Source organism: Carya illinoinensis, chromosome 13 (assembly GCF_018687715.1).
Source record: "Carya illinoinensis cultivar Pawnee chromosome 13, C.illinoinensisPawnee_v1, whole genome shotgun sequence".
In the NCBI taxonomy this organism is placed as follows: Eukaryota; Viridiplantae; Streptophyta; class Magnoliopsida; order Fagales; family Juglandaceae; genus Carya; species Carya illinoinensis.
Window position 1 is genome coordinate 3,004,838 of NC_056764.1, and position 18,912 is coordinate 3,023,749.

At 35.1% G+C, this 18,912-nt stretch overlaps 2 protein-coding genes across 3 annotated transcripts; one reads left to right on the plus strand and one right to left on the minus strand.

Moving 5' to 3' along the window:
• Positions 1-3,396: 3,396 nt before the first annotated feature.
• Positions 3,397-7,533, minus strand: LOC122291618 (probable plastid-lipid-associated protein 11, chloroplastic). 2 transcript variants are annotated; one of them, XM_043099423.1, is made up of 5 exons: positions 6,958-7,533; positions 6,460-6,525; positions 5,432-5,540; positions 3,922-4,042; positions 3,397-3,763 (listed from the first exon to the last, which is right to left on the minus strand). In XM_043099423.1, exons 1-3 carry the CDS (start codon positions 7,440-7,442, stop codon positions 5,441-5,443), a joined length of 651 nt encoding a protein of 216 aa, XP_042955357.1. In that variant the 5' UTR covers positions 7,443-7,533; the 3' UTR covers positions 3,397-3,763; positions 3,922-4,042; positions 5,432-5,440. The 2 variants fall into 2 exon arrangements, with proteins under 2 accessions (XP_042955357.1, XP_042955356.1); XM_043099422.1 differs by having other exon boundaries at positions 5,393-5,540; positions 6,958-7,531.
• Positions 7,534-7,621: 88 nt separating this feature from the next.
• Positions 7,622-17,485, plus strand: LOC122291617 (T-complex protein 1 subunit alpha). The gene is made up of 18 exons (XM_043099421.1): positions 7,622-7,765; positions 7,859-7,944; positions 8,074-8,138; positions 9,135-9,224; positions 9,344-9,430; positions 10,046-10,105; positions 10,304-10,354; positions 11,317-11,412; positions 11,578-11,643; positions 11,867-12,084; positions 12,303-12,399; positions 13,182-13,268; positions 14,241-14,375; positions 14,706-14,810; positions 16,305-16,433; positions 16,512-16,615; positions 16,969-17,059; positions 17,151-17,485. Exons 2-18 carry the CDS (start codon positions 7,872-7,874, stop codon positions 17,235-17,237), a joined length of 1,641 nt encoding a protein of 546 aa, XP_042955355.1. The 5' UTR covers positions 7,622-7,765; positions 7,859-7,871; the 3' UTR covers positions 17,238-17,485.
• Positions 17,486-18,912: the final 1,427 nt, after the last annotated feature.

Sequence of the window (18,912 nt, forward strand, 5' to 3'; positions counted from 1 at the left end):
ATTCTATATGTAAAGAAGTTTTGAATTAAAATAAATTTAATAATTTGATATTGAATTATGTATTTAGATATTAGGTTAAATTTAAAATTGTATTGAAATTAATTAATTTTATTCCCTCCCTACATACATTTCTTAATTTTATAGGAAAAGTATATCGTCAACTGGGATTAAATTAAGTAATTCTAAATCTAATAATTAAGAGTTTTACTATATATAAGTAAAGTCACGTATTAATTTACATATTAATATTGATTATTTTATATTTAAAATTTAAACTAACACTATTTTTAATAAAATTTATTTTTTAATTAATTATAATAAATTAATATACATATTAATATTTAAGTATACTTGTAACTAAATTTTTTTTTTTAATTTATCAGCCACCCAAAATGACTTTAAAGCATTAATGTTTTATATTAATGTCGAATGACAGTGACATTTTCTGGACAGCGATAATATTGACAAGACGTGTGTGTATATAATATCATCTAGTGTTAATCTGTCACCATTATCACGAAGTAATAATAGTAAAAAATATAGAAAAAGATCAATAGATATAGTGGTAATAACGACAAGATAAAGTGTATTATTAGTGTTAATAATTTGTCACCACTATGATGTAAAAAATATAGAAAAAAGAATATAGTGGTAATAGTAACGAATATTCAATACAATTTACTCATTGTTGCGGCCACCATCTTTTTACCTAAATCATTATCACACTCCTGCATACTCCGTACAGGCATTCTTCACGATGACTCCTAGAACTTGACTTATATAATTAAGAAGTTGAATATCATAAAATGTGAAACCATATGTTTTGAACATATCATGATTATAATTTATAACTTATTAATTATATATATATATATATATAATTAAGCTGAAAGTTAAAGATATTATGGATGCATGGAACAAAGGTTGTAACAATAAATACCACGCATTCATGCATTTGAGAATGAGATCATTATCGTGGGGCTACCTTGTCATAGTCATGGCACAACTCAACTGACTCCATTACGACCCCATGAGCTGAATATTAATGGAACAAACTCGATGGAAGTGTGATCCACAACCGAATACATAGAATACATGACCAACTTCGAGGGTGAGACTAGCTAATCTAGGGAACTGATTATCGGCTTACGTTCAATTAACACAAGATAAATATAAATAATTAAATTTATTTTTTATTAATTAAAATTTTTAAAATAAATAATAATTCTATATAGTATCAAAGTAGACGTATTAAATTTACGTGCGAGATGATCATGAGGACAAGCTTCATTTTAAATTCTAAAATTTTAAATAAAAAATTGAAAAATCTTTGATCCGTTTTATAAAACCCTCTAAACTCTATCGTTAATTAATTTAAAGACATGATGGCGACGTGCGAATACATCAAAGCGAAAAATCCCAGTTTTCATGCCTTTTGGTTAACATGCTGCATGCTAGTACTCCTATTATAAACATTATACATCAAAGTGAAAGGACAGCCTCATTAATAAAATGTCAAAAGAGAACATCCGTAATTAAGAAATCAAGGATTCAGTACTACTTGATCGGTCGAATTCTCTGGTTTCACATTTTTATTTATTTTATTAATATGTCACCTTTACACTCGTGCAATTCATTGGTTTCTTTTCTTTATTTATTAATTAATTATGAAAACGATCGAAATGGAATGGTGCATGATCCTTCAAAGTTATTTTACTCTTGCTTTTGAGATATATATATATATATATATATGCAGGCAGAAAACACATGCACCATGCCTATGTTTAAACAATTTTGTAATATATTTTGCACCCGATGCGTGTGGGACGAAAAACATTAATATTTATGAAAAAGGCTTGTCGAGAAGAAACGCCTGATGTTTTTTTTTTTTTTTTAATAATATTTTATAATAATTATTGTATTATATATCTCTTTATAGGTCGGCATTTAATTATTTGATAGATAAATAATAATAATAATAATAATAAAAATAAATTATAAGTTTAACAAAGAATAATGAAAGAATGGCACCTGTAACATTAACGGTCGTGTAATGGGGACATCACGTGCGTGGCTGCTCAGCTGTAGAGAGTAGGAAGCGAGGAGCATTGGAGGATAGGCATCATTGTCGTGGTTGAAAATTCGACCTCTATAATTGGGGGCCCAACTATGTGAGGCTTAGAAAACTTGAACCATTCTGGGCCCACACCCACGCAACCAGACTTTCGGCCTCTCTCTCTCTCTCTCTCTCTCTCTCTACGTGATGTGCCCACAAGCCCAACAGCCAGGCTTTTTGCCTACGCCACAAAGGTTTTTATTCCGTACGGCAGGCACCATCTTTTTGGGAAGCAAACATGGTGGGACCCGGATTGTACAGATCTGATAAAAAAAGGTGGCCTGCCTGTGGGGTCCAGCATACCCACAGTCTCAGAACTGACCTGAATTTGGTTTAATTTCGAGTCAATTTCCTGATCAATTTGGGCCCCTTTACCCACATTACATGTGATTGTGAACCACGCAAGGTCATCAGAGTCTCTCACGTGGTTTGCGTGAAATTGCAATTATTTTCCAATGCAAGAATTCCAAGCAATCCCAAAATGGGTGGATGTGAAAACAGTTATTGCATTAATTTCAAAAGAAAATTACCATCGTTCATAATTTTATCATCTTGAGGAATAAGTGATAGACGTATTAAGTCATTTAAAATGTATCATATCAATATATATAATTGGAAATGACATAATTTATAATAAAAAATAATATTATTCATTTTAAAAATAAGAGATAGTGTGATCATTTTTTAGCGCACACATTTATAAACGAATATTGGAGTGTAGGCTCCTTATTTAGAACAAGGATGCTACTATAGGAACGATGTCTCTACCGATAATTCAACCGACAAGTGCATTTTAAAATTTTTATTTTTATTTTTTTAATATTTTTAAATATTTTTTTAAATAAAAAATACATAAATTCAATAATATTCACTTACTTAAATCATTAAAAAAAATTTTAAAAATCGATAAGCCATCCGTAAACCGGTTCAAACAGCATTATTCATTTAAAAAACTATTATTTTGTTTTGCAAGTCAAAAAAAGGAGGCCCAAAAAAAAAATTCAAACAGAAGAAGCAGAAAAAGAAAAAAAGTGGGCAAAACGACAAGTAGAAGATCGTGGCAAATCCCAACGAACAGAGATGGTCCCAGCTACAAGCCACAGGAATTGATATTTGCACGCGCACTTAGTTCGTAATCATATCGTGCTTAGCACTTTAATCGCCGTCTTTATCCCAAATCCCTCTCGATCCTGTGTTTACATCATTATTTGTTACCTTTTTATTGTTGGGATGTTGAACTTGATGGGATGAGATGCCCCATAATATTAATCCCAATCAGATTAGTACATTCAAACAGATAATAATAACAATTTTCAAGCAGTTACCAAATATTCTGGCTTTGCATATACTAATACAAAGATGTAGAGAGAGAGAGAGAGATTTTCATGGACCAGATTGTTTACAAGAAAGCAGCTTTTAACATTATAACCTTTTTTTTCTCTTTTTAATGAGTAGCTTTTGGATAAGAACTAGAACCAGATATCGCAACAATATAGAGCGTACAAGACTAGAAAATAAAGAATCTAATAACCTATAATGGGGCGCGCCATCTTATGGATGGAAGAGCATCACTTTCCAAACACAAGATTGCAGAATTCTTTCTATGAGTTTCAACTTTCATGTGCCCGCAGAAAGAGAACCTGAAAGCTGAGGAACAAAGCAACGTTTAGATAATATGCTATTAAGAAGAGAAAGGCATAATTATCAGACACCTGCGAAGGCCGTAGTAAGGCGGGAGCATGAACATGGTAAACATGCAACACTGGTAATAATAAGTAGAAGTTGCTGCACGAGTTGTGACGTACCAAGATATTGCACATCAGTCATCACTCTTTCCAATTATAAGGAGCACGATCAACAACTAAATAGTCTCCACGGATATCCTCTGCAACTCTAATGTCATCATCTAGGTATAGAGATTCAAACCTGCAGAAATTGGGAATTTTTGGTTACCTTTCATTCATACATAGAAATAGAGGTTGTGTTTATACGAAAACTGGGAATATGCTGCTGATTAATTCACTAAAATAGATTTTATTATGAACTGTAAACTTCAACTATTTACTATTAAATGTAACATGATATATGCTGATCCAAGAGTTAAAACCGATAGAGCATCTAGAAAAAATGGCCTTGGATATTGATCCTTGGGCAGGTCAGCGGGTAATTATACAAAGGTAAAATCACGCCATCAAAACCAACTTGTTCTAGTTGATTGGAGGAGGGTTTGGGAGTCATGGAAGGAAAAAGAAAACGAAAGGAAAATTACTAGAAGTCCTTCAAAGCTCAAACAGTAACATATCCGGACAAGCAAATGTTGGACAAACTTTGCGATTGACAAAAAGTACATATTTTTCATCAAGTTAAAAGGAAAATATATATTAAGCAGAAATGTAGAAACTATAAGAAACGATTAGAACACACATTTGAACTAGCTTTTTAGAAAGAAACTAGCAGCATTAAGGACGAAAAAGGTAAAAGATCATCCATGGCACCGACAGAGAAAATATCAAGGGTGTTTAAAATCTTGAGAACGGACATTTGACGTTATTGAAGGTAAGAAGATTATTAGCTTATCAGTGTTCCATAGACAAGTGCAATAGGGCCAGGATTTAGAACCTGGATATCCTCTATCCAGGCACCAAATTTAAGGACTAATTTGAAAGGCAGAAGAGTTTGAAAACTCTCCTGTTCTGCTTCATGTGGAGTCTTCTTTTATTTTTCTTTTGGGGGGAGGCGGGTGGGGGGTTCAAACATTTGGGGGGCATGGAGCTTAAGTTTGTTTCTTAAATTTATTTTGTTAGCTGGATTCATGTCCAGGCCCTACTCCACTTTACCTCTTCAAACTAGGAAACACAGACCACCTTCCATGAAGGAGGGAATGAGTGACTGCTGTGTACCGGATTCAAGAAGAATAGAAAGAAAGGAAAGGGTTTAGACTACAGACATGAACGCACAAACTCACAGGTATAGTTTATTTGGAGGTCCAAACAATCAAAGATAGTTCTTAATGTAATTAAAATTACAGTTGTACCCTCCATTTTTTTTCTCTTGATAATTTTGTCTTTAATAAAATTCTCTCTTGATAATTCAAGAAAGAATGTAATCTTCAAATAGGAGACAACATTCTCTTTATTGGAGAAAAAAGATGAAGTGAATCAAAATGATGCAAATATCAGATAAGGATTCAAGTCAAATTAGTAACAAATCACACATCAACCAAAGGACTTTTCAAGGTTCTTCACGACAACACCATTTTGGAGTTAGTGAACTCACATTATGTTCCCATAATGCTGATAAAAATATAAACCATACTTTCACCCTTCATTCTTTCCAAGAATAAGGAGCACGGTCAACAACCAAATAGTCTCCCCTGATATCCTTCACAACGCGAATCTCATCATCAAGATACACGGACTCAAACCTAGAGAGCATAATCAGCAAAAACAACAGCAAGAAATCATCATGAAAAACTACAAACCACTCAGATCAGAGAAGATAATAGATCTCAAAAGTCAGCTTATGTGTCAAGGAACCTGCCAAGTAAATTACAATTGCACAGATTAACTAATATGCACATAAAGAAAAAGGACCTAAAAACCACTGGTGATTCTCATATAAGAGCAACCAACAAATACAAATTTAATATGCATTCGGTACAAATACCTAACTACAATGTTGAATGGCCAGATGTGGAAGTAAGGAATGCATTTTTTAGCATTTAAGGTAAAACCAAGAGAGATAAGGATGAGACCAGCACAAAGAAATGCTAAAAAGAAATTGTTTCGTTTACGGATAAGTGAAAGCTAACAAGAACATTGGTGAAGCAGAGGGATAAGAGACGACAGCATTTGCTATTGATATAACACAATGCCGCAACATAAGCATGCTATAAACACAATGATGAGCACATAAGCAAAAGATGGTATGATAATACGCATGAAGACAAGGTCATCATAAGCAGGTGAGGTGCAAAACATAACCAGCATCTAACCTAGATGGAGCAGGTTAACAATGAAGCTAGCCTGAGGCATATTTGAGAGAGTCAATGAAAACCAGGAGATTTCATCATCAGGTTTTTGTTTCCTGTCCAAATGGCTATGATCTTCAAATTTTGAAATTTTCCATTTTTTCTTTCTCTGTTGTTGCTACATTAACCCTAATGAGTTTTCCACAAAATCCTATTATTAAATAAAACACCACTTATCTATTATTCCTTGGGGCAAAACAAAAGCAATTATACAATTGTATATGGACAGCTCTAATGTTAAAAATCAAAACATCAAACTCCTCCAAGTTTATTATTAGATACCAGCACTCAAGATCACAAATTGAGCACTCACCAACCCTGCCCGAATGGTGGCAGTGGAACCTCCCAGTTCTTTCCACGTAGAATCGCACTCGTAAATCTGACATAAACATCAGCTTATGGAAAAGTTATCAAATTCAACATCATAGTATCGAATGTCATTAAACTGTGTTTCTTTGCATGTGATTAAATCTGAAATGGAATTTAGATTGAGAAGATTTCGAAACTATTGCTTTATTAAAGTTAAACATGTTTGCAACTTTAACTTCCACTAAATGAAAACGTCATTGTATATAAACGTAGTATCATCTAAAAGAACAACCTGAAGAATTAGAAATTGAAACTAAAGGCCAATTTCCCACTTCAAATATAATGATAATGCTAAATTAGGAAAAAATAACGATCAGTTAGGGAGGGCCGCAGCTTTTAGATAATATGAGAAGCCCGCCAAACGGAGTTTAAGATTACCGATTCTCATTTCCCGGAAAGCATTTCCAGCCCCTGAATTAAAATGCAGCAAACTATGAAGTACCTAAAATTCACCCTCTGGGGCGAAGCGATTTCGATACCGGACCGAACGAAGAAAACACCATAGGGAGGGAAAGTGATGACATTGTTGAGAGTCCTATTCTCGACGTCTATAACCTGCAAAACGTCACCGGCCTGAGTACCAAACAGGCGCGCATTCTCGACGATGAAGAGCTGCTCCTTCTCCGTGGTCCAGAGCAGCCGCCATGTAGCGGATAGGGAATCCCCAGTAGTGACTTTATCGCGGCCGAGAACGGCCATGGCGTCGATGGCCTCGATGATGGAGGCCCGTTTGGCAGGGTCTTTCTGGGTGCTGAGGCCTCGTTCTTGGTCGGAGATGAGGCTGAGGAGGTGGTGCTTGGCGGACTGGGATCGAGCTGTGAGAGAGGAGCAGGTGATTTTAGCGGTAGAAGAGTAACGGGGTTTGGGAGGGTTGGGAACTGGGTTTTGGGGTTTGGAGGAAGTAGGAAGGAAGAGGGATGCAGCCATGGCAGTACGTGGATGAATGGTGACTTGGTGAGAAGGAAGTGAAAGCCAGCGAGTGGCGGTCCAAACTCCAGGTGGGCCCTGGAAGGGAATAAGAGGAGGGATAATAAAGATAATTCACTCTTTTGGGATAAAGAAGGGGTACGAGGAAACGACGTCGCGGCAGCCCCAAAACCCTTTCCCTCTTCCGCGCCTCGCATTAATACCCGCAGTCTCCTCTCCCAAGTAATTCCTGCACGCACCATCAACCGAGCTGCTTCTCCCTCGCTATTCTAATACATTCCAGAGACATCCGGAGAAAAACAGGGAAGCGGGAGACACTTTTGGTAATCTCCTTCCCCTTTGTCTGCACCCTCAGATCTAACCTAGGGTTTTTGTTTCCACTTGCCTCGCTAACTTAGACACACACACTCTCTCAGTTGAACCAGTGAGATGGGAATCACATCACAAACTCCTGATATTCTTGGCGATCGCCAGTTCGGTCAGGATGTTCGTACACAAAACGGTACTCTCTACCTGACGGAAAGACTTTGCCTCTAGATCTTTGAGTTCTGATTTTTTTTTTTTTTGTGCTATTTGTAAAGGAACTGACTTAGGGTTTTGTTCGTTTGGTAATGTTGGCGCGGCGTAATAGTGATGGCGTGTGGAGCAGTCGCTAACATTGTCAAATCGTCGCTAGGCCCCGTTGGACTTGACAAGGTATTGCTGCTGCTACTTCTACTGTTGCCAATGCCGCTTCTCTTTTTGCAATGTTGATTGTTGCTGTTAGGATTCCCTTTGTTATCTTGAAATATCTAATTATAGGGTTTTCCGGCACCATCTAACATGCTCATTTATTATTTGGAATATGTTTGCGAACTATTTCATCTATAAAGTGCTCAAACAAGTGTTAGCGACGTGGAAGGTGACTCCTTTGTGTATTATGTGGGGCATTTGGTTGGAAAGGAATGAGAGGTTTTTAATAATAGGAAACGTATTAGATGAACTCTAGAAATTTTTTATTTTTGCCCTGTTTTCTTGGTTTTCAGCCATTGTTCTTAATGGTGGGGCAGTTCATGAGTTTCTGTCCTCGTTGCTTTAGTAGTCAAATGTTCTTAGGTGTTTCTCTAGTATACTTCCTGTGTACGTGGGCTTCGCCTATTACATTTGTTGAATAAAATTTTTACTTACTAAAAAATAAATAAAGTGCTCAAAACTTTATGTTTTTTTACATTTTAAAAATAATAAAAAGGACATGATTTACTTGAAATTTGGCATGCATGGCTGGTATAGAGAAAGATGTAATTTAAAGGGCTAATATTAATCCGATTCAAAGTGATTGAGTGGTTTGATATTTTGTGTTATTTGCATATTTCTAATTTCCGATCAAAAATATTGCGTGCGTTCTTATGTTTTTTTAACTTGAGAGGGGTGCCAATCCCATCAACTATTTTGCAAGATTGTAGTAATACGGTTTTTCTCTTTATAACTAATTGATTGTAGTAATACAGTTTTAAAAGCTACTTATCAAAAAGGTAATACAATTAAAACTCTGAAGTGCATCTCAAAGTTTTTGCTTTGTTTTTGGATATTAATTGAGAGAGCTGTTTCTGACATGCCATTTTTCACTGGTCATTGCAAAGTGTTATGTTAGTCTGTGTTGTTTTGTTAAAAGTGTTTTGTTTGAGTTTCTTCTTCATTGATTGTTTGTTTTAGATGCTCGTTGACGATATTGGTGATGTGACGATTACTAACGATGGTGCTACAATACTCAAGATGTTAGAAGTTGAGCACCCTGCTGCCAAGGTGGAGAAACAGTCACATCTTGCTCATTTATTTCTCTTATTTTCTTGTCATGGTGTCTGCATGTGATTTCCTACAGATCTGTCAGATGCTTATTTTTTTTTGTTTTTTGTGGTCTGCAGGTGCTTGTGGAGTTGGCTGAGCTTCAAGATCGCGAAGTTGGAGACGGGACAACTTCAGTGGTCATCATAGCTGCAGAGCTGCTGAAGGTAAGTGAAGGCAGTTTATTCACAACAATATTAAAAATTGATGTGCAATGTGATCTTTCTCATGAAAATCACAGATTTAAATTTTACCGAGAAATTAATTTCATGATGAAGAAAATGATATGTCAAAACTAACCGTAAAGAGATAACTATTGCATAATTGAAAATTAAGTGTCAAATTAATGGTCGATCAGTATCTATTGAAAATATAAAGCAATTCATTCCACAGAAAAATTCAAATACTCAATTAATTTTTCCAGACTTAAAACTGGGACCTTTTTCAAAATTACATTTTGAATGACCTTGCTCTGACTTCACAAATGCTTTAACTATTTCTTGAAAACCCCCACTAAGTGGCAAGCTTTTTTTTTATAGGTAATCAAAGATATTATATTCATAGAAATAGGCAAAGCCCAGGTACACAGGAGGTATACATGAAGAATGCCTAGCTAGTGGTTATGGCAAGCTTAAAACTTTATAAAAAGTTTAACCTCCACACAATTTTATAAAATTATTGTGGGGTGCAATCTGCTCACCCATTTGTACATGGCTTCGCCTGTGTACCATCTTAAGGTCTGATGGATGAGATTTAATAGAATATTTTATATAATTTTGCAGAGAGCAAATGATTTGGTGAGGAATAACATTCATCCTACATCTATAATTAGTGGATACCGAGTGAGTGCCTCTCTCTCTCTCTCTCTCTCTCTCTCTCTCTCTCTCTCTCTCTCTCTCTCTCTCTCTCTATGCCCTTTGTAATCAAGTTACACTAAATGGGTGTATCTTTTTGGACTGTAATTTAAGTGTATATTGTGGCTTTTTATTTTGTACTTATAGTTGATGCTCCATATTTGTATATGTTTTTAATGTGAATAGCTTGCTATGAGGGAGGCATGCAAATATGTGGAGGAAAAATTGGCAGTGAAGGTAAGACCTTGTGAACTTTTCTTTGAAAGTTATAATAAGGTAAACACGTGTAGATGATATTGCCGAATGCATTTAATCTAGTCATACTGAGATCTTAAAAACATAGACTTCAAAGGGGTCTCAGCTTCTATGTATTTCACATAAGGCATAAAGGAACTGTACACCAAATTCCCCCTCGTGGGGCTACCAAATTTCCATTTACGACAAGCAAGTACCTCTAGGACCATCTAGGCATCACCAAAGGACTCCCTTAAAGAAACTAGTGAGATTGTACATCAAATCTTACGAGATTAGCCAACGTTCAGCACATTCTATCACTTCCTCCACTCGAAGGATAATTAGAGCAAAACACCCCAAACAAGGAATCCCCTTAATCTTCATTCACAATTCTACAATCATGACTAGGTGATGCTCTTGTATATGTCCCGTGTACTTTGGCTATGCCTGTCAATAAAATTTGTCTTCTGCAAAAAAAAAAAAATCTTCACTCACGATTTTGGTAGATCCTCAAAAAGCAAAGAGTATAGCCTTTACCTTCTCTTCCTGAAAAACACAACAATATGAAACTATAGAAGTATCTCTAATCCTTGGCTGGCAAGAATAAAGGTGGAAAGAAATCCTTCAAAGACTTGCACAACACGTTGTGCCAAATCAAAGTGCAATACCATTTTGTAATACCCTGAATTTGGTATAAGAGGTGAATGGGATCCTTTATTGTTTAAGAGGGAGGAATTCTTATGATTTATTATGATTCTAAAGGGCTCCATTTTCTAATCTTGACTAGTCATTTTGGAGTATAAGTCCATATGTGGTTTGGGCTTCTTTGGGTCCCTACAATTTCCTTTCACAAATTTAACAATTTTTGCCAAGATGATGGCCCCTTTTCATTTTGATCTGTGTGTCATCAATGCTTTGGCTAAGCTATGATGATCCTGATAAGATCGTTTCCTTGATTTTTCTAGGTTGAAAAGCTTGGAAAAGATTCTCTAACAAACTGTGCCAAGACCAGCATGTCCTCAAAGTTGATAGCTGGTGACAGTGACTTCTTTGCAAATTTGGTATGCTTTTATGTTGGGAAGTGCAGTTATTTTGTTTCTAGAATCTGGATATTAGTAAAATTGTGGTGATTGTTTCCATACTTGACCAAGCGATCTGTGCATTTTGTTCCTTCGGTGAGCCTTTTGTGTGCTTTATTGATGTAGGTATTTGATGTGTGTTTATAGGTTGTTGATGCTGTACAAGCTGTTAAAATGACAAATGCACGGGGGGAAGTCAAATACCCAATCAAGGTAGGTTGTGAGTTATCCACATCTTGTTAATGAAAGGCTATTTGTTATGCACATATCATTTGAGGAAATTTGGAATCTGTTAGATTATTATTGGATATTGCAAGTTCCTTTAAAACTACATGCTAGTAAAATCATTAGCCTCATATGGCTCAACCTACTTTTCGTGCTTTTAGTTGGTGGATTTGAAAGTTGTTACCACCTGGTTGCTCCTGTCTTGTCCCAGGGAATTAATATTTTGAAAGCTCATGGAAAAAGTGCAAAAGAAAGCTATCTTTTGAATGGATATGCTCTAAATACGGGTCGTGCTGCCCAAGGAATGCCAACTAGAGTTGCTCCTGCAAAGATTGCCTGTCTTGACTTTAATCTTCAGAAGACAAAGATGCAAATGGGCGTCCAAGTATTAGTCACTGATCCCAGGGAGCTTGAGAAAATTCGTGAAAGGTGATGGAATAATTAAAGTATTTATTTTAGATTAATAATTGTCATCACTTTATTTAGTGTGTTCTGCACAACTAAAAGAATCTTGTATGCATTATGCTTATGACGCTTGTTGTCTGACAATTTTACTCACTGATTATTTATGGTTCTTAATATGAAAACTTTAAATGCTTGTTGATAATTTTACTTATGTAGCAATGATGTTCCATGTGTGTTAACAGAGAAGCCAATATGACAAAAGAACGAATTGAAAAACTGCTGAAGGCTGGAGCCAATGTTGTTATGACTACAAAAGGGATTGATGACATGGCACTCAAGGCAAGTTTGTGGATATTTGATTCCCCAACTTCCCATCAGTCTCTCCCTTGCTTTCACCCTACCTGAACATGGTTGTGTGTATTGGTATATAGTCTTCTTTTTTGTTGGCATGACTCGAAAGGATCAGTTATTTTTTTGTTTTATTGTGCGTATTACCATGTTACAGGGGCTTGGGAAGATAATTTTGGATTTGTATTTGAAATGTGTGAAAAAATAAGTATTAGGAAATTGGAAGGATAAAATGTTACAATTCCTACTTTTATGGTCCAAGCAAAGATGAAGTTTATAGAAACATGGTGTGATTGACCTGGAAGTATCCCTCACTTTGAGATAGCGATATAGCATAGGAAATATTTAAGGAACTATGGTAGTTCTATTATTTTCTTTCATAGAGGTATACTTGATCTGCTGTAGTAGCTAAGGCTACGTTTGGGTAGTGAGGTGATCTCATGATCTGTGAATAGTAGTGAAAAAGTGGTGACAAAGTAATGATAAAATATTGAATAGTAGTGAAAAGTATGTGAAAAGTAATGATAAAATATTGAATAGTAGTGAAAAGTATGTGAAAAGTAAATGATAAAATATTGAATAGTCAGATCACTCCACTGCCCAAACACAGCCTAAGCTGGTCATTGTACTTACTGGTGGGAAAAAGATTACTCTAGTTGATGGCTGATATTTTTTGAAGGAGCTTGTGGTGTGCTTTACTTCTGGTCAATGCATACTGTCACACAACCAGATTTAAATTTATTGTGGGGATGATCAATTTTCTATTGTTTCAGTACTTTGTTGAGGCTGGAGCTATTGCTGTAAGACGTGTTCGGAAAGAGGATATGCGCCATGTTGCCAAGGCAACTGGTGCAACGCAGGTAAATTCTTAACCTTTTTTAGTTTGCTTTGACATGGACTTGTAGTAACGCAATCATGGATGTACCAAGCGCAATTGGTTTTTTGGAGATATTCTGATGGTGATCTTTCCAAATCTGCAGTCAAAATAACCTTTTAATGGTGGAAGGACAATACTTTGTGCACTTTGAATATCTATTATCAAAAGGTCATATCATATTGTTTATATCCACATTAGAGTCTCTCCTTTTAACATAGGAGATCCAAGCTAGGATTCTTTCCTAGGAAGCATGGACACTTCAAAACCCTTCATATCGGCATCCAATACATATAGGACATGGACGTGGTAGGTTGCATAATAAATGCAAAAATTATATTTTGTAGTATTGAAAATGCATGGGACATGGTTAGACACATGCAGGACACCTTGGGGAAGTAGAGTTACTCTCTCTCTCTCTCTCTCTCTCTCTCTCTCTCTCTCTCTCTCTCTCTCTCTCTCTCTCTCTCTCTCTCAGAGTATTCTTTCCTAGGAAGTATGGACATGTCAAAGCCCTGCAAATCTGATTTTTTCAATTTTGACCTTCTAAAAGATTAATGGCTATTCAAAATTTATGCTTTGGATTTTGGATGTGGACTACTTACATTATGCAACAAACAGAAATGCGGATTGAGCCACTTATCATGTAATGGAGTATCATTTTATTTATGATTGCATGTATATATTGGCATGTCTACATTTGAATATGATTGCCACTATTGTTGGCTCTTGAAGTTTCCTTTCAGATATTAATATAGTTGTGAAACAGATTGAAGCATATCTGAATAAGATTGCTTAATTTGAGAGGTTCGCTTAGTTGAGGCTGTGTATGCAGTTTTATTTTACTGGTTGATGTATTGACTTTTGTTCTTTGATGCATATTTATGATAGTGTTACTATAACTCGGATAGGCTAAACATTATTATTTTGCTGATGCTTGTGTACAATTGTTGGGCAGGTCTCAACATTTGCCGATATGGAAGGAGAAGAATCATTTGATTCATCACTTCTTGGATATGCAGATGAAGTTGTTGAGGAGCGCATTGCTGATGATGATGTGATTATGATTAAGGGGACTAAAACTACAAGTGCGGTGGGTGATTTATTGTAACTTTTGATTTTTTGATATTAAACTTCTTTTTTATAAGTATATATAGCGATTCATATACACTTCTCAACTCCTGAATCCAATTGTTCACATTTTTTGTAGAATTTCTTTCAGACCAATGAGTTCTATAGCCCCTTTATGTTTGAGTGTGTAGTAACTTGCAATAAAATAATGTTCAAAGAATGCAACTTGATGTAGTAGTTTGAAATTATGAGCATTCTTTTAATGTAGTGATTTTTACATTGTTTTCATGCATAGTACCTTCTGATTTTTATTTCTTCTTTTTTCCTTTCTTTTTCAACATACTTTCTCTAGGTTTCCTTGATCCTTAGAGGTGCAAATGACTATATGCTTGATGAGATGGAGAGAGCTCTGCATGATGCTCTGTCTATTGTTAAAAGGACACTTGAATCCAATACGGTAAACTTTTGCACCCTAATATGTGATTGTGATTTTCAACTCTTGAATTTGCTGTTTCTTTGCGTTGCTCATTGTCATGAGCAAAGTTGTGGTGGGATGATTTATGAGCTGGAAAATAATACATGGTGTAATTTTGGTGCGCATTGTGTTCCAACATTTGGTACCTTTAAGCAATTAGATTACTGGCTCTTGTATCCAAAGCAACGTAGAGAACAAATCAACAAATAACGCCAAGGTGTTGGCCCAATTGGTGAAGGCCTTGGCCTTGGGGTCTCACTCCCTTCAAGGTCAAAGGTTCAAAACACCTCAGAGCATTAGTATTGGTTTGACCAAATTTATCTTCAAATTTGGTCAATATCAACACTTTTTTACATTTGCCTACTCCATCAAAATTCAATCCCCACATTGGATTAGCCATTTATTCTCTATATAATAATAAAATATTATTAAATTAATAAATTTTTTATTTAATTTATTTTCTCACATTTTTTAATTCTACCAATTAAATGTTAATAATAATTATATTCTAATTAGATTAATATTAAAAAAAGTATTATTAAATGTTAATAATAATAATTATATTATATTACATTAATATTATTATATTATAATTAAATTAATATTAGAAAGAGTATTATTAAATGTTAATAATAATTATATTGTATTAAATTAATATTACAAAAAAGTATTATTAAATGTTAATAGTAATTATATTCTAATTAAATTAATATTAAAAAAGTATTATTAAATGTTAATAGTAATTATATTCTAATTAAATTAATATTTAAAAAAGTATTATTAAATGTTAATAATAATTATATTCTAATTAAATTAATATTAAAAAAATATTATTAAATGTTAATAATAATTATATTCTAAATGTTAAATGTTAATTATATTCTAATTAATTTAATTTATTTGTTTGGAATGATAAATTAATATTTTAATGTTTGATGAATGAGTAGTGGTCTTCCATCTTTAGCCAACCACTGTAGCAAAAGTCCAAATTATTTTAGACTTGCCCAATCCAATGTGAAGGATTTTTGAGCCAAATTATGTAAAATTTGGCCAAGCATCTCATTTGGCCAAGCCAATGTGAATGCACTCATAAGTGCAAACAATCTTTTGGGGCCACGCCTTTTGGTGAAAAGCCAGTGATTTAACCAATTCTATGTAGGGAAACTTTCAAGAGTGCGGTGCATGGGACCAGAGTTTACTCTGCAGGGGTGAGTCCAAATGGCCCCTGCCTTAGAGAGGTTCCCTTACACACACAGAGAGAGAGAGAGAGAACAAATCAACAAATGCCTATGCCCACTAAAATACAGGCAGATAGAGGCAATTGATCAACGGAAAGCTTTACTTTAGATAAAAGAGAAGCCCAATATCAACACGGAATCGATAAACTGGAAATAACTCGTTAAAAAAAGGCTTCATACCATCATTGTGGCTTTTGTTTTTCCTATTCATATTCTCCATCACCCTATTGCATCACAGGTGGTAGCGGGTGGAGGTGCAGTCGAGGCTGCCCTGTCCGGATATTTGGAGTGCCTTGCTACAACTTTAGGATCCCGTGAGCAGTTGGCAATAGCTGAATTTGCTGAATCATTGTTAATCATACCAAAGGTTTGCTATTATTTATGGATGCATGCATGATGTAACCCCATCCCCAGTGATAACCATAATAACCTATATTTGGTCCAGGTGCTCGCTGTCAATGCTGCTAAGGATGCCACCGAATTAGTTGCAAAACTACGGGCTTACCATACCATAGCACAAACGAAAGCCGATAAGAAACATTTGTCTAGGTATTTGTTTTGGATATATTTTGTGAGTGGCATTTTACATTAAACCAATATTTATCTCCTCTGCAATTTCTTCTTCACTGAAACCTGTCACATATAAAGTTCATGTCCGGTGAGGTGGTTATAGCATCTCGTCTGATGTGGGTTGCAGTTTGAGAGACACCATATACTGCTACCTTTTTTGGTTGGGGTGGAGAGAGAGAGAGAGAGAGAGAGAGAGAGAGAGAGAGAGAGATCATAACATGAGTTTCTTGGGGTCTGACCTGAGTGCTCTTTGGTAAATATTGCATGGAACTTTTTCCCTTGTTAATGTGTCACTCACTAATTGCTCTAGCTGTCGCTTAAAATTATTGCAGCATGGGACTGGACCTTTTGAAGGGAGCCGTTCGTAACAACTTAGAAGCTGGAGTCATTGAGCCTGCAATGAGCAAAGTGAAGATAATTCAGGTAAACGTTATAGAACATATAAATGGTTTAACCAACTTATGACAGTTTACAAATGACTCCTTAGAGTTTCCTAAAATTTTGCGTTTTCCAGTTTGCAACTGAAGCAGCGATAACAATTCTTCGAATTGATGACATGATCAAGCTTGTCAAAGATGAGAGTCAAAATGATGAGGATTAGGATTGGTTTTTGTTTGTGAAAAGAGGTGGGTTTGGTGCAGAGGACTTTCTGGTATCATGTTTGTACAAGCAAAAATGCTTATTTTGTTTTGACTTAGGCAATCTTTCTTTCAATTATATGGTTTTGTATTTTTGCAGCTTTTAATTTTGTTGAATGGCATTGCTGGTAATATTTTAAAGCGAATCACTTTTATCAAAGATTTGATGTAGAAATGAAAGCTTCAGCGAAGACGCCCAAATATTTGGTTACTTTGGTTGGTTCTTGGCTTTATGGTTCTGATCGACCTCCCATGGGTTTTGATTATTGCTTCGTATCTGGTTTGGTATCTGACATATATATAGTTTTTAAATTATTTAATATCACAGAAGATGATAAAAGGGAGATAATCAGTAGGATGATTGAATAGCATTTTTCTTTTGTGAATCATGTGCCTTAAAACTTGATGGTTTTCCTCTTCTATTTTTCCCAGATCTAAAGCTTCGCTCCTTTAACTTAAAAAATAGTGGGGTGCACTCTGTGCAATAATGCTAGAGCAAATTCCCCAAGTCTTACTCCCTAATTGGTTTTAAGATATTTGAAACTCTCTTGTATCTCTCACTCTTAAGGGTATCGTCCGGATGTATCAGGCTTTTGTAGTGCTCTGCCTTTCTCGTGAAATTCCGTAACACACATGGTACCCCCGGCGGTGATATTAAATTATAACTTTGTCGATAATGCACATGTGATAATTACTCTCTACATGTGAATAGGCCTCGACTACTTCCCGGGTGTTTAGTTGGTCTGCTGTTGGATTAAGACGGGCTCGATTACTATCAGAAAAACCTTGCATACAACTTCTGTATGTAAGGGGTTTGGAGTTTTCGCATTTTCTTGCTTATTATTGCCTATTTTAAGGTTGATACGATCAATGAATGCCCCAACTTCATTTTTGAGTTTTATAAGTTGACCAAATTATAAGTTGACCAAACCCATATAATAGCTAGAACCCACATGGCCCCACCCTTGTGATAAACTAATGTCGATTTTTTTTTTTTTTTAAGATTTACTTATTTAGCTTGTTTCGGTTGAGGAGAACATTGAGATTTGAAAGGTACATTATATCTCAAGTGAAATAGGAGCATGTATTCTCAATGGTCTATATGATGAATCATGGGATCCAACATAGTATGTTTGGTGTCTCTCTTCTAAGCGAAAATTTGATATGCTCGATTAAAATATATATATATGTATATATCTGATTTTAAAAAAATTTAAAATCGTATTTAATGGTATCAATTAAATGATACATGACCGTATCAATTTGTAAGTATCATGACTCTTTTAAATTATATAATTATTTAAAATAAATAAGAATATGTATTGAAAAATGGCATTTGCAACCCATAGTAATGTAAGAGCATAAGAATATGTGCAAGTGCATCTGAATACAAAGTGTTGTTTTTGTGATAGAGCTGTCTCCCATCTCATGCACATTCCATGTGAGAAAGTGGACCTCTCTTATTTTGTCTATTTTTTTAAAATGAAATGATTGATCATTTTATTTTTCTTACCCAAAAACAAATTTAAAAGGAATGAAGATTCCCAAATAAGGCCGAACCAATAAATATATCATGGTTTTTATAATCCCATAAGGTTTAATGAACACATGAGCATGCACGTGCAGTCTGTGGCTTCG